The sequence below is a fragment of the Gobio gobio genome (assembly GCF_949357685.1).
Source record: "Gobio gobio genome assembly, chromosome: 18".
NCBI lineage: Eukaryota > Metazoa > Chordata > Actinopteri > Cypriniformes > Gobionidae > Gobio > Gobio gobio.
In genome coordinates this window covers 32,732,008-32,744,654 of record NC_137111.1, presented here as the reverse complement: position 1 = coordinate 32,744,654, position 12,647 = coordinate 32,732,008, and the positions used below count along the sequence as shown (strand labels likewise).

At 37.6% G+C, this 12,647-nt stretch overlaps 1 protein-coding gene across 2 annotated transcripts in view; it reads right to left on the bottom strand.

The window, feature by feature from the left end:
* The window catches only part of mmrn2a (multimerin 2a), a 24,755-nt gene extending 12,108 nt beyond the window's left edge, over positions 1-12,647 (bottom strand). For both annotated transcript variants that reach the window (XM_079842795.1, XM_079842796.1), the window contains exons 1-2: positions 12,218-12,647; positions 1,284-1,406 (exon numbers count right to left, since the gene is read on the bottom strand). In XM_079842795.1, the coding sequence (XP_079698921.1) occupies positions 1,284-1,406; positions 12,218-12,543 (449 nt within the window). In that variant the 5' untranslated portion in view covers positions 12,544-12,647. The remainder of the gene's footprint in view (positions 1-1,283; positions 1,407-12,217) is intronic.

The window sequence follows — 12,647 nt, the reverse complement described above, 5'->3', positions numbered from 1 at the left end:
ACGTGACATTGCAGTTCTTCTTCATAAATCCATATCAGTCTAAACGTATGATATATGGTTTTCTGAGCACACACATCCAAAGCACACACACAGAAAGCTGGATGTCAGACGGAGCATCCTGTGAGTATTAAACAAAGTTCTCTTTCACGTCTTATTGCACTTAAACTGACAAATACACACAAGGTTAAGTCAAAAACACAAAAAGTTCACATAAACACAGGCAGTTATGTCTGTGAATGTAATCAGCAAGTAAAGAAATCGCATGTGTATATTAGATCTGTGTATTAAAGTCAAAGCAGTGTGATGTACAGTACCTACTGCTATATCTGCTGTTAATATGAACCAAACAACAAAAGAAAAACAAAAATCACTCACTGCTCTTGACTGAATGAACTTTGGTAGCTTTATTAAGAACACATTTCTTACTTGAACGCTGCTGTTAACTGCTCCTGGCGAGGAGATAAACATGGCTGACTGTGTACAGCTCACTCAGGGCGGGGTTTATGCTAATAGGACGGAGTCTGTCAGCAGTTGTGGGCCACATGAAGCGACAGACGTATGTGATGTAAAAACTTTTTACGTTTTAAAATGTTTGCAATCTGTAATTGAACAGTCTCTTTAACGCATGGATAGTTGCAGCACTGGATGCTGATTGGTTAATACAGCATTCTAGCCAAACATGACTCTATACCTGTGACAGACTGACACTGACCTGGCTGCTGAAACAAACTGAGGAAATGACAAAAGTGTGTTTGTGCAAATACTGGCTAAGTATATGTGAAGTCACACTGCTAGAATCTGCAAACGGCTTGTTCTGAAACACTGCTTATGCTTTATGGGGATTGAAAAAAAGAGGAGTGGGTGCCTGGGTGGATTTTTACCATTATAGGGTGGTTGTGTACACACACTAAACACACATTTATGTTCAAACACCATGTAAAAGTGAATTTTGCATAATAGGTCCCTTTAAAATAAATGTTCTATTCTAACTACACAATAGACTTTATATTCATTGCAAAATATGCATGTATATACAAATATTTAAGTAGTGTGTGTGTGTGTGTGTGTGTGTGTGTGTGTGTGCGTGCGTGCGTGCGTGCGTGCGTGCGTGTGTGTGTGTGCGTGTGTGCTAAAGTGTTCTTATTGTTGGGGGGTGGTATTGCCCGTGCGTTATTCCGTCCCACCTTATATTTGAAAACAGTCCTTATTTTTGCAGTTTTGTTTGGTGCCTCTAGCAACACAGAAACTTCACACTTCACATTCAAGATATATAATTCACTTACATGACTAGCTGGCAGTCTGGGCTGCCGTTGGGACAGGGACTCTGGGACTTGATGGTGTACTTCTCAGTTCCACAGGATACTGCCACAGTAACAGCACGCTTGTGAACAAACGCACACCAATTCCTGGAAGGGAGACTGAACGTCAGACACACAACCTAATATGTACATTCTGTAGTTAGGAAACATCGGAAGTATCCAGTTCGGTCAAGGCCAGAGGGTCATTGTACTAATACACTTAGCAATAATACAGTTATATTTGTGGGCTTGTGTTTAGCTGAACCTTTTCTCCTAGTTCTCAGGGTCAAGACCAATCATTCTTCAATATCTAGAGGGAAATATTAACCTACAAATGACACATTAAGCCCTGTAATGTATTTCTTGGACTGCATCCATGGTAATCTCAAATTAGTTTGATGAACCAATGGCCGGATGTTTTCCTCAAATTTCTTGGAATAAATGCAGTTTACAGTCAAGTCAAGTCAAGTCAACTTTATTTATATAGCGCTTTTAACAATGTAGATTGTTTCAAAGCAGCTTTACAGTGTTAAACATGAAAATAATGCAGCATAATTTTATTCAGCTGTATAGCCATTCTGGAAAAATTTCAAGTATCATACAGTGACAGTGTGGGCTTTAGATCAATAATTTGATCAGTAATTTAGTTTAAATGGTTAATTTAGTTTATTATTTAGATGTATTTCGATGTTTAGTTGAAAAATTTAGTGTCCCCAACTGAGCACGCCAAGCCAGAGGCAACAGTGGCAAGGAAACCAAAACCCCATTAGGTGACCTAATGGAGAAAAATAAACCTTGGGAGAAACCAGGCTCACCAGGCTTTACAGCAACATTAAGAGTAAATACTGTGAAATTCCTGCACCGGCTCTATGTACATCAAGTAACACCTTAAAATTATACTTCCTCCACCCCAGTAAAACCGATGCAATTTATTTTTCTTCAATAATATGTTTTCCTTTTAATTTTGTATTTTGAGATGATTTGATGGTATTTTTTAATATTTATGCAATAATTATGGTCTATTTTTGCCATTGAAAATTATACAAAAATATTTTTTTGTAATTTTTTTATTATTATTATTGCAGTATTTCAGGTTAAAATAGAGACTAGGCCTTCAAAATATTTTTTTTTGGGGGGGGGGGGTAATTAGGTAAATAGGTAGATAATATACTATATCTCTTTACATTAATACTATTTTCTACTTAAAGCTACACTATGTAACTTTTCCGTCCACTAGAGGTCGCCTGTTCAAAACAAAGGCGTAGTGTGATGACGCCACGTTTGAGCGCAGAATCTTGGGACATGTGGTCTTCACCTCACAGCCGGTGGAAAACAGTCAGGATAGGACTCGGGCAGAAATCATGTTCATGGATGCGATTATTAACGTTACTGTAGTATGAAGCAGAGCGGGACCGAGTGTTGTGGAGCTGAGCAAGGCCGCAGGAGCAATTGAAGAGCGGGACTGTTATTATGGCATAGTCGCCGGCGGGACTTTTATTATGACACAGTTGCCGGCGCCACTTCCTCTTTTCCAGTCATGAGTATGAGGTAACGCGTATTAGATATATCTGAGTGTGTTGAGCCGCTCGGCGGCTGCTATGACACTTGTTCACACTACAGTGAGAGTAAAGTGTTTCACTGAATAAAACCGGAAACCGAGGGTGACGCAGATATGACGCAATCGACAGGCGACTCCCTCACACGCATAGCTCACATGTAAAAATTTTTTTTTTTTAAATATTAAATTAGCTCACATGTCCTGGTTCCTTGGTTAAAATAGCAATTTCTCACGATTTACAAATAGTTGGAAACATTTGGGATATTCTAAGTACTCAACTGAACAAAATATACTGGCCTAGTGGTTTCTGGATATTTTACTGCAAAAATCCTACATAATTCACCTTTAAAACGATAATTTCGTAATTTTTACTAACCCAAGTAATTACTCATCCGCTAGGTTGCACGTGAGGGGGAAATATCTTCCTTCCACTTAAGAGTTGAGCTTTTTATATTTTAATATATCTTTTTACATAAATACTATTTTCTACTTTTAAAAATTAATTTCGTTATTTTACTAACCCAGTGTTTTGTATGTGAATGCTGTTTCACGTGAATATTACCACAGGAGTGAAGCACAAAGCTTTGTTTAGCCTAGAAAGGAAATAATGGTCAGATAGCACTTTATCATTCTGTTTTGTGATCTGGATCTGGTCAATCGATTTTCCTTGAATTATAACAATAGGCCTAGTCCATTTTATCCCAATGGACATGGACATCTGGTTTCTTTTCCCAAATCTTCACTCACGTCGCACCCATGTTCGCAGGGGATTATAAACGTTTCTTCCTTTCGTTTGCTTATAATTAAGTCTATTATAACTATTCACATCCTTTACTGTGGGAATGTATAACAAAACTTAAATTTTTTTTTACTTCAAATTGTATTTAACACAGTTTGTTCTTGTTATTAAACTTAGTAAGGCGCGTCAAGTTTGGTTTATTTGAATAGCGCATTTCACACACACGCCGGTGATTTTAGTTTCGTTTTCTCTGGCAGTGAATAATCAAACAATGCCTAAATGTCTTGACCTTGTGGAAGATAAAATCCGCTCTTCAGACATTTTACAAACAGTGTTGCCTTGCAATATCACATATAAATATCACAATAAACATGAAGATGAAGATATTCGAGAAGGTCTATTCAGCTTGTGTCCCATTCCTCTCAAAGCGCAGAGCGGTATAGCCTATGACGCATCTTTGCGGGGAAATAGTATGGATCAAATATTTTTCTAACTAATATTTAATTTTGTTATATTCTTGAGGTAACCATTATTTACTGAAAATCGTTTAAATGTTTTATAGGCTGTGTTGTTTCACTGACCTGACGGAAGTGCTAAAATAAACACTCATGCTTATGGATGTTTCAGCCTCAAATGATTTAAAAATGTAGGCTATATATATATCTGGCATAGACTACAGCAGTGTTTCCCCTACAATGTATTCACAACGGCGCAGCTCCGCCGCTGGATTTTCAGCGCCACTGCAAAATCTTCACATGATCAGTAATATCACGACATTCACTTACACACTGTAAAGGAGAGAGAGAGAGATTGACGATGGCCAGAGAACTAAACAAAAATGTAGTCTGCTTACACTTTGTCACAGGGTGTTTTGGTGTTGGTTCATGTTCATTGTTCATTGTTCTTGGTTACATTTAGTTTATCATGTTATGTTTGAGTTTGTCATGTTCACAGTCTTGTCATGCACTTCCTGGTCTTGTCATGTGACTCCCATGCCCTCATGTGATCTTGTGTCTTGTCCTGTCATTGGTTCATTGTCTCATCACTGTTCACAGGTGTCACTTGTCTTGTCATTAGTCTGTGTGTGTATTTAAGCCCTCATGTTTGCCATGTGTCTTTGTCAAGTATTGAATGTTGTAACCCGCTGTTGGTGAGTTTCGTTATTGTCAAGTCTTTGTTTTATGTTTGGATCTAGTCAAGTCTTTGTTTTATGTTGAGATTTATGTTTTATTGTAAATAAACTGCACTTGGGTCCTTCAACTTGCCTCCAGTGGAATCCCTCCGTTACACACTTACACAATATCACAGGGCTGTGATATTAATCTTATTTTATTTTCGCTTCCAAGGATTAAAAAAAGAAGATATGAGGTAAAACTATTATAAACTATGCTCGCGCATCGTCTAGCACAACTTCCTTCCCTTCATACCGCGCGCTGTCATTTCTCCCCAAACATGCATTTAACGTCAGATTCAGCACAATCCGTGATTGTTGTCAAATGCACACTCCACTTTGGCTAAATTGCAGAACGTGTTTGATTAAATGAAAAGCACAATAATCCGCGCTGTTTCCAAGTTCAAGGTGTGTGTGTGTGTGTGTGTGTACGCACGCTGCGAAACGGACCGACTCGCACATATGCTTCATGTGCGCGACTAAACCATCAAATACACAACAAAATAGCCTATATCTCAAAATGACAGGCTTGGAGAGTATTCACTTAAACACAGTTTAGCTTAAATGGGCGTAAATAGTTGGGAGAAATTAATGGGAGAAATTAATAGTTGGGAGAAATTAAAAATAATTAATATTAGATCTGTGTCTTAAAGGGGCAGCATCTAATAAACCTGGTGACGATTGAGCCATTAATGTGAATCAAACAACAAAAGGCAAAGAGAAAATTACTTGCAGCTCTTGTATGATATGTGATATGTGTATACATATATATATATATTTGATTAATAAAAAAACATCATGTAGTTATATTTCACAATATTAGGCTGGGGTTTTTTTTCTCTGTATTTTTTATTAAATAAATGCAGTCTTGATAAGCATGCGACTTTTTGCAAAAACATAAAATAGTATCCAAACACTTTTTTATTTTTACATATTGCCCCCTTTCTTACAATTTGAGCCCTTGCTCCTTAGGAACTTTTTGAACGTCCCTGCAGGTTATTGAAATAAAATAGGCTATAAGCTAGTCAACTTTTAAACTAATGAAAAGCTCAATTTGGATTTTAATGTTCAAAATGTCTATTTCTATCCACAAAACTTGCCAGAAGTCATGGTTTAAGGGGTTATTTTTTATTTTATTTCTTCCGGAGGTGCATGTCCCCGGACCCCCCGACGCGCGGCTTGGTAACAACCTCCAGCACGTAACAGCACCGCTGCTGGAAAAAATTATAGGGGAAACACTGCTACAGTATTTAAAATAGCATATCTGCATTAGTTACATTCTCAATTTAATTTACAGAGCAATCCCTGCTAAGTTTTTAGTTTAACTAATACTATAGAAGCGGATAAGTGTGTGTCGCACTCGCAACGGGGGCGTGGCATCACGATGGTGGCATTTAATGATTTTTTTTTTGTTGTTGTTGATGATGGATTTGAATATATATATATTTAAAAAAATCTCAAAGACTATTTATTATAAAGTTGTAGATATTTTTTTTTATAGAAATATAGATTTTTTTTTCTGTGAATTTGTATTTTTGCAAGAGTCAAAGAGACCGTTTTTTTTTACGACCACTTAGCATGCTCGAATCATGCCCTCCATTTTTTTATGCGTTTACATACCTAATGCTAGAAAAGTCAACAAGTTTCATATCATTCCGATGAAGCAGTGATCTTAAATTTCAAAACAAAATTTTCCGGTCGGAAACGACCGAAGAGCACCAGAGGGTTAAGGGTTAAAAGTGGTGCTAACCTCCATTTAAAATGACAAGTGTGAAACATTGCTTAACCCAGAGTGAAAAGCCATGAGATGACTACCACAGGTCAAGGGTATTCTTAATCCACCTTTCCACTATCTCTAACAAACAACAGACTTGAAGTAATTCATTTTCAATGGAAAGTAATACAGGAGCTGAGTGGAGTTCAGATCATACATGCATGCCGAATTTTTGGATGCAATTTGAGCTTCAGGTGCGTTGGAATATTTGAACTTTTGCCGCAAGACCATATGCGACTATGTCTCTAAATGGGTGGTTATGACTATTTTTTTTCTCTAAATAATTATCTTATAATTGTAAAATGTTTATTTACATTGGTTAGCCATGTTTTTCTTTCAGTTTGCCATTTCTAATATGCAGAGAGTGACAGCTTCTTCACAACTAATTTTAAAGTCTGTGTGACTATCGCAAGGGTATGAGAATGTCAGGAACAGTGGAAAGGCAGCATTAGGTATGAAAAAGTTCCTTTCAAACCAGGAACCAAAGAATAGGTATCTGGGTGCCAACGGCCATGACTCATTGTTAATAGTGCTATAGAGCATGGCATCCTTGATCTGTTTGGCAGTGAGGGAGATGGAAGGTTCTCCATCGATTACAATGCTGTAAATAATAGAGCCCCTTCTGACCTGGGCAAGTCCAAACACCATTTTCCTGCTTCAATCTGCTGCATAGAAATTAGGATCTCCAGATATAAAACAGAAGGGTCACTGCTTTACACAAAGGCCAGAGAAGGTCCATACCACGTCACAGGTTTAGAAAGGTTGGTTACATACACTGGCCAAAGGTGGTTGACCAGAAAGACAAAACAGAGAGCTGATATTTCATTGGGTCCAGCTGTGAGGTCCTTTTCCTGAGGTCACGGCAGAGCTGATGATGATGAGCTGCAGTTATTTTACATCATTAGAGCTGATCTTTGACACGAGTCTTTGTTGCTGATTATGAGTAAACCGTTAACAATGAACATGGGAACGACCAGAGATCATAGGTTTGTTGAAGTTAAAGGCTGGACAGATAAGGCTTTGTGGGCAGATGTATTTGGAAATGGTCCTTTGAGGAGGAACATCAGCCTGCTATTGGTCGTTTTAACTTGCTCAATCCTCTTGATGTATGATTCATAGTCCACTAAGTAACACGGGTCAAACTCTCCCGGCCAAATCCCTCACATTCACTGCAGAGTTGTGAATTGTTTGGGGTGTAATTGTTCAGTCTTTGGTCAATGGTTAATGCGCTCGGTATGAGTTTCAGAATGAGAAACCCTGTAATATTCTCGCCATTAATCAAACGCGAATGTAGGGCAGATCAGGTCAACGGGATCGGTACTTTTTGAAAGAATTTTGATGACTAAATGACTGGGAATAGGCCAGGTTGAGTTCCCAATTTGTGTAACGTATCGTGTGGTTTTAAACCCACAGGCCATGACATATCCAACAAAGCCAGATGAATCAGTTAAGCAAAGACGTCAAAACACAACAGAACAATGGTTCCAACACTATTGGTTCTAACAATGGTTACAAGTAACAGCACTGTTTATGGACAATTAGTAATACTTAGTGCATTTTAGGCCATAGATCTTACATCACGACTTATCCTACAGAGCTTTACACGAGGTCTGAGCTGAAACAAAATACAATTGTATACCATGTATGCCACAGTTAGTCTTAAATAAACAGCTTTAGTGCTTGTTTCCAAATAGAATAAACTGTGACAAAAAACAACTCACATTTTCAGTATACAACGTGTCAGAATAAGGAAAAACATGTGGTCATTCTTGTGCAACACAATGATTTTTCTGGTAATGCAACCTGAACATGTCAAACAGAGGGGACTTGTTTTGCAGTTGTAAAAGGCATTTGTCTCTGTTGTTGTCTTTTTGAGTGGATGGGTATTTCAAGCATTGCTTGGTCTTGATCACTAAGCTGCCTGTAATGTGATCATTGATTAATAGGATCTGAAGGTAAAGGGATTTAAGATCTCAAGACAAGTTACTTGTGAAGCATGTGAATCTTTATAGTTTACAAGCCTGTGATTTTGCTTCATTCTGGGGCAGACTGGGATTAAAGGATTAAAGGATGGGGCACAAGGCTTCCTTCTCATCTGCCTATACGTCTCGGGCTTACGTTGTCTTCTGTAACCCCAAGAAGGGGTTAAATTGGACTGGAGTTATCTGGAACGCCATTCTGGCACCCTTGATTTAAAAAATTAGGAAGTTTGTTTGTCAGTCCATTCCATTTACTGTATGCACAGTCCAGTTTCTTCAGATACACAGCACACCCATTGAGTGAGTGAACTACAATTTCACTATATAAAAAAAGTGATGTACACAACCGGGTATTCCGGACTGCTTGTGATAAGTCATAAATCTTTTGTACATTAAACACATATAACATATAGACTTAAGTGCTAAAAGTTTATTATATATGCTGTATAAATCAGACTTGTTTTATGTCACTTCCGGACATATAGTTCTATGGATGGACATCTCTGTAAGCACATTGCTTTTCTTCCTGCTTTCTCTCGATTAATGTCCCCTCGCAGGAAGGAAGTGTATGACGCTCTCTCCCTCCTGCAAACTTCCCTCATCCTGGGATCCTTACCCAACGAAGATACCCACGGACGTCCACGCATACAGACTGACCTCTAAACTTAAGCCCCTTCGTATCATAGTTTACTCTGTTCATGTGAATTTCCAGAGTAATTTTCTTAATCAGTTTTTTTTTTTTTTGGTCTCGTTTTTAATAAAAACATCTAAACATCCCTAAGATAAGATATATTTATTTAAGAAGCCAAAATGCACAAGATATCACTTATTTTTAGAGAATGCACTACTCACCAAGGCTGATAAAAATACAGTAAGAACTGTAATATTGTGAAATATTTTTTACAATTATTAAAAGTAATATTGAACTTAAATGTAATAATGGGCTTATTTTATATACAAACTATTGTTTAAATCTAGTAATTTAGAGGAAAGTAAAAAAGATTCTTAAATTAAACGATATAGGGTTTCTTGACAAAAAAACAAAAAAAAGATAGAAGAGCCATTTTCATGCTCCGGGTAATTTTGACCCATGAACAGATATTTTGTGAGACTAAAATGCACAGTGTAACTTTTTCTATTTGATTATTATTTTAAAATGTCATTTATTCCTTGATGATGTTGAAAAACAACTGTGTTGCTCAATATTTCTGTGAAAACCGTGATACATTTTTGATACAAAATAGTAGTAGTGTATCTTGAATGAAGTCTATTTTTCTTGTACATGTTAGAGAACATGTATACTAGCATGTGACAAATCAAAGAGCTTTGAAAAGTTGCTTTGATGTTTTTATCAGCAGAAATTTATCCTACTGTACACAGAGCTGAAATATTAAGGCTGAATTTTAATGGAGGGTTTTGTTTGACTTTGGATCCTTTATACAGGCTTCTCGTTGCCTCTCACTGTTGTACAACAGCTGCAATAGATAAAAACTCTCCCCATCCATGTCATGCTTTTGATTCTTGTCCAAGAAATAAAGCACATTATAAGCTAGTGAAGTGGTGAGTTTATATTGACTTGAGCACAAAAGGAAACAAGGCTTTCGACGGACGGGACCTCTGTTGAGATTGGTTGAGACCCAAGAAATAAACTGTATGCAAAAAAAACTTTTTTAGGGCCAGAACGTAAGCTAGAGCAGCTTCCTGAGACGGACACAGGATGAAAGCAGATTAACTCAAACCACAACAGAGTGTGTGAGAGGATGTGAAATATAGAAACCACATACACAGGTCACAACATCCACAATGAATGGATGAATACAGAGGATTTCGATAATAAAATACAATTGTCTTGATTATTTGACTTTGGCAAAACAAGGTTTAATTTCACGAGAACATGTCATTTGTTTTGACATTCGAATTGCTGTTATATTCCAACAGCTGTTTCTGTTCGGAAAGCTTGACTTTGTGAAGTGAAATTTCTATTTAAATTATTTCCGTCAATTTTAATTTCTACAAAAGTACAAAAAGTCGCCTTTGATATTTTTCCTCCCTGTCCATAAGTACCCAAGCTCCCTTGGGATTCTCTGCACCTGGGCATCAAACTCTCTCTTTGTCTCTCCTCCTTTCTTTCTAGCTTTTCAGAGTTGCCCATGCATGCCAAGACATCACATCACTAAAAAAAAAGGATCTTTTCTTTCATCCACAGACTCACACCTCCCCTAAGGACCACCTGTTATTTAACAAGCCTTTTATGTTTAACCTAATGTAGGCTTTAATGATAAAAGATTAAATATAAATGATATAGGTTACAATAACAAAATACAAAAATATTGCATTAAATTATAGCTTGGGAAATGAATTTCTGCTATAAAATTGAAAATTATTTCATACAAATTTATAGTAAACAAATTATTATTAATATCATCTAATGTTCCCCGTATGTTTTATGTATGATAATGTTTATTGTTAATTCATTACATATTTTATTAAAAACTACACCTACAGAAGTGATTTAAATTGAGTTCTGTGTGGCATTAAAGTAATTGATTATTAATATCATCTAATGTTTCTGTAAATACCCCATGTGTCGGATCATGATGAAGTTTATTGCTACTTAATTCTGAAAAAAAAAAATTTTTTATTCAAAACGACACCTACAGAAGTGCAACTTCTTTGAATTTCATTCCTTGAATTCCTTTTGTTACAAATTGTGTAATTGATAAATTACTGTACAATATTTGTTACCTCAAATCACATTTAGTTGAAGAGGTATTCAATTCAATTTGGAAAGAGGCAGACCCCTTTGTACCATTAATCAGACCCAAACCAGATGTTCTTCCTTTAATCACAACATGAATTACAACATGTTAAATAAAAACACTGTAGGGAGGGTGTTATCAGAGACTCAAGCCTGCTGCTGTATGTATTTGGGTTGAGGTAAAGAGCGACCCAGCTCTTTTGCAAAGATTAAACTGAGGCTGATCTCAAAGCGCAGGAAACATTTGGCTCCTATGTGTTCCAGGTAATTAGGCTGAATTACTATGGATTAGCCAGAGTTAAAAGAAAACATATGGGCACTCTTGACATTTGTCAGTGGAGACCTTTAAGTACAGAATTGTGAACACAGGTACTTCCAAATGTTTGCTGAAACACTTTTCCTGTTTTGTTTCCACATCAGTTAAACGTTGATTGTAACAGAGATGGGGAAGATAAGAAACTTGAGGAAGTGATGGAGAGGAACACAACTTTACTATGTTTTTACAGCCCTTCACAGGCTTCTCTGCTTCGACCTCATGTGCCATATACACTGCCGTACATTTTTTAAAGAAATTCTTTCATTCAGCAAAGATGTATTGAATTGATCAAATGTGATAATAAAGGCATTGTTACAAACATTTGCTTTGATGAGAAGGAACTTGAGGAAGTGATAGAGAGGAACCCAACTTCACTTTGTTTTTACAGCCATTGCTTCACAAGCTGCTCTGCTTCAACCTGGGTGGCTCTCCAGGATAAATAATGAGCTCTAAAACCAATTAAACCATGCACGTTTTTTTATGGCATGGTTGTAATGAGCCAGATTATGGCAGAATTACCCTGGTGGACGACCCCCTTTTCAACAAAAACCTCAAGAAATGACTGTGATTATGTGTTTGAATCAAATGGAGCATGATGAATGAATGAGGAACAGCAACACTTACCCAGTGCGTGGTAGAGAGCCCCTGGTCTCGGTTGTAGCTGTTCCCTCAGGCACATCCGGAGAAAGATGTCCACTGCTGGGATCTTGGTGTCCATGACCCAGAGGATGGTGGACAGCTCCGTAGACATCAGGGTTCTGCCTGTTTAGTCCTTCACCGTGATGAGGTGCTCCAAACCCTACCAGTGGAACTCCATGGTCCCATCCATCTCCATCCGACATGTCCTTCAGCTCGTCCTCCTCCTCTACCTCCGGGTCTCTGGCTCTGACCTCACATCGTGCTGCGAGAAGCAGCCCCTGGAGTAATACGGCCAACCTCAGCACCACCATATCTGTATGTGTCTCAAAACGCTCAGGAACTGGCACAAAGCACAAGAGAACAAGATGTTGTGAAGGCGTTGCTCGGTGGTGCCGTATAGAAACTCTCCGCCCCC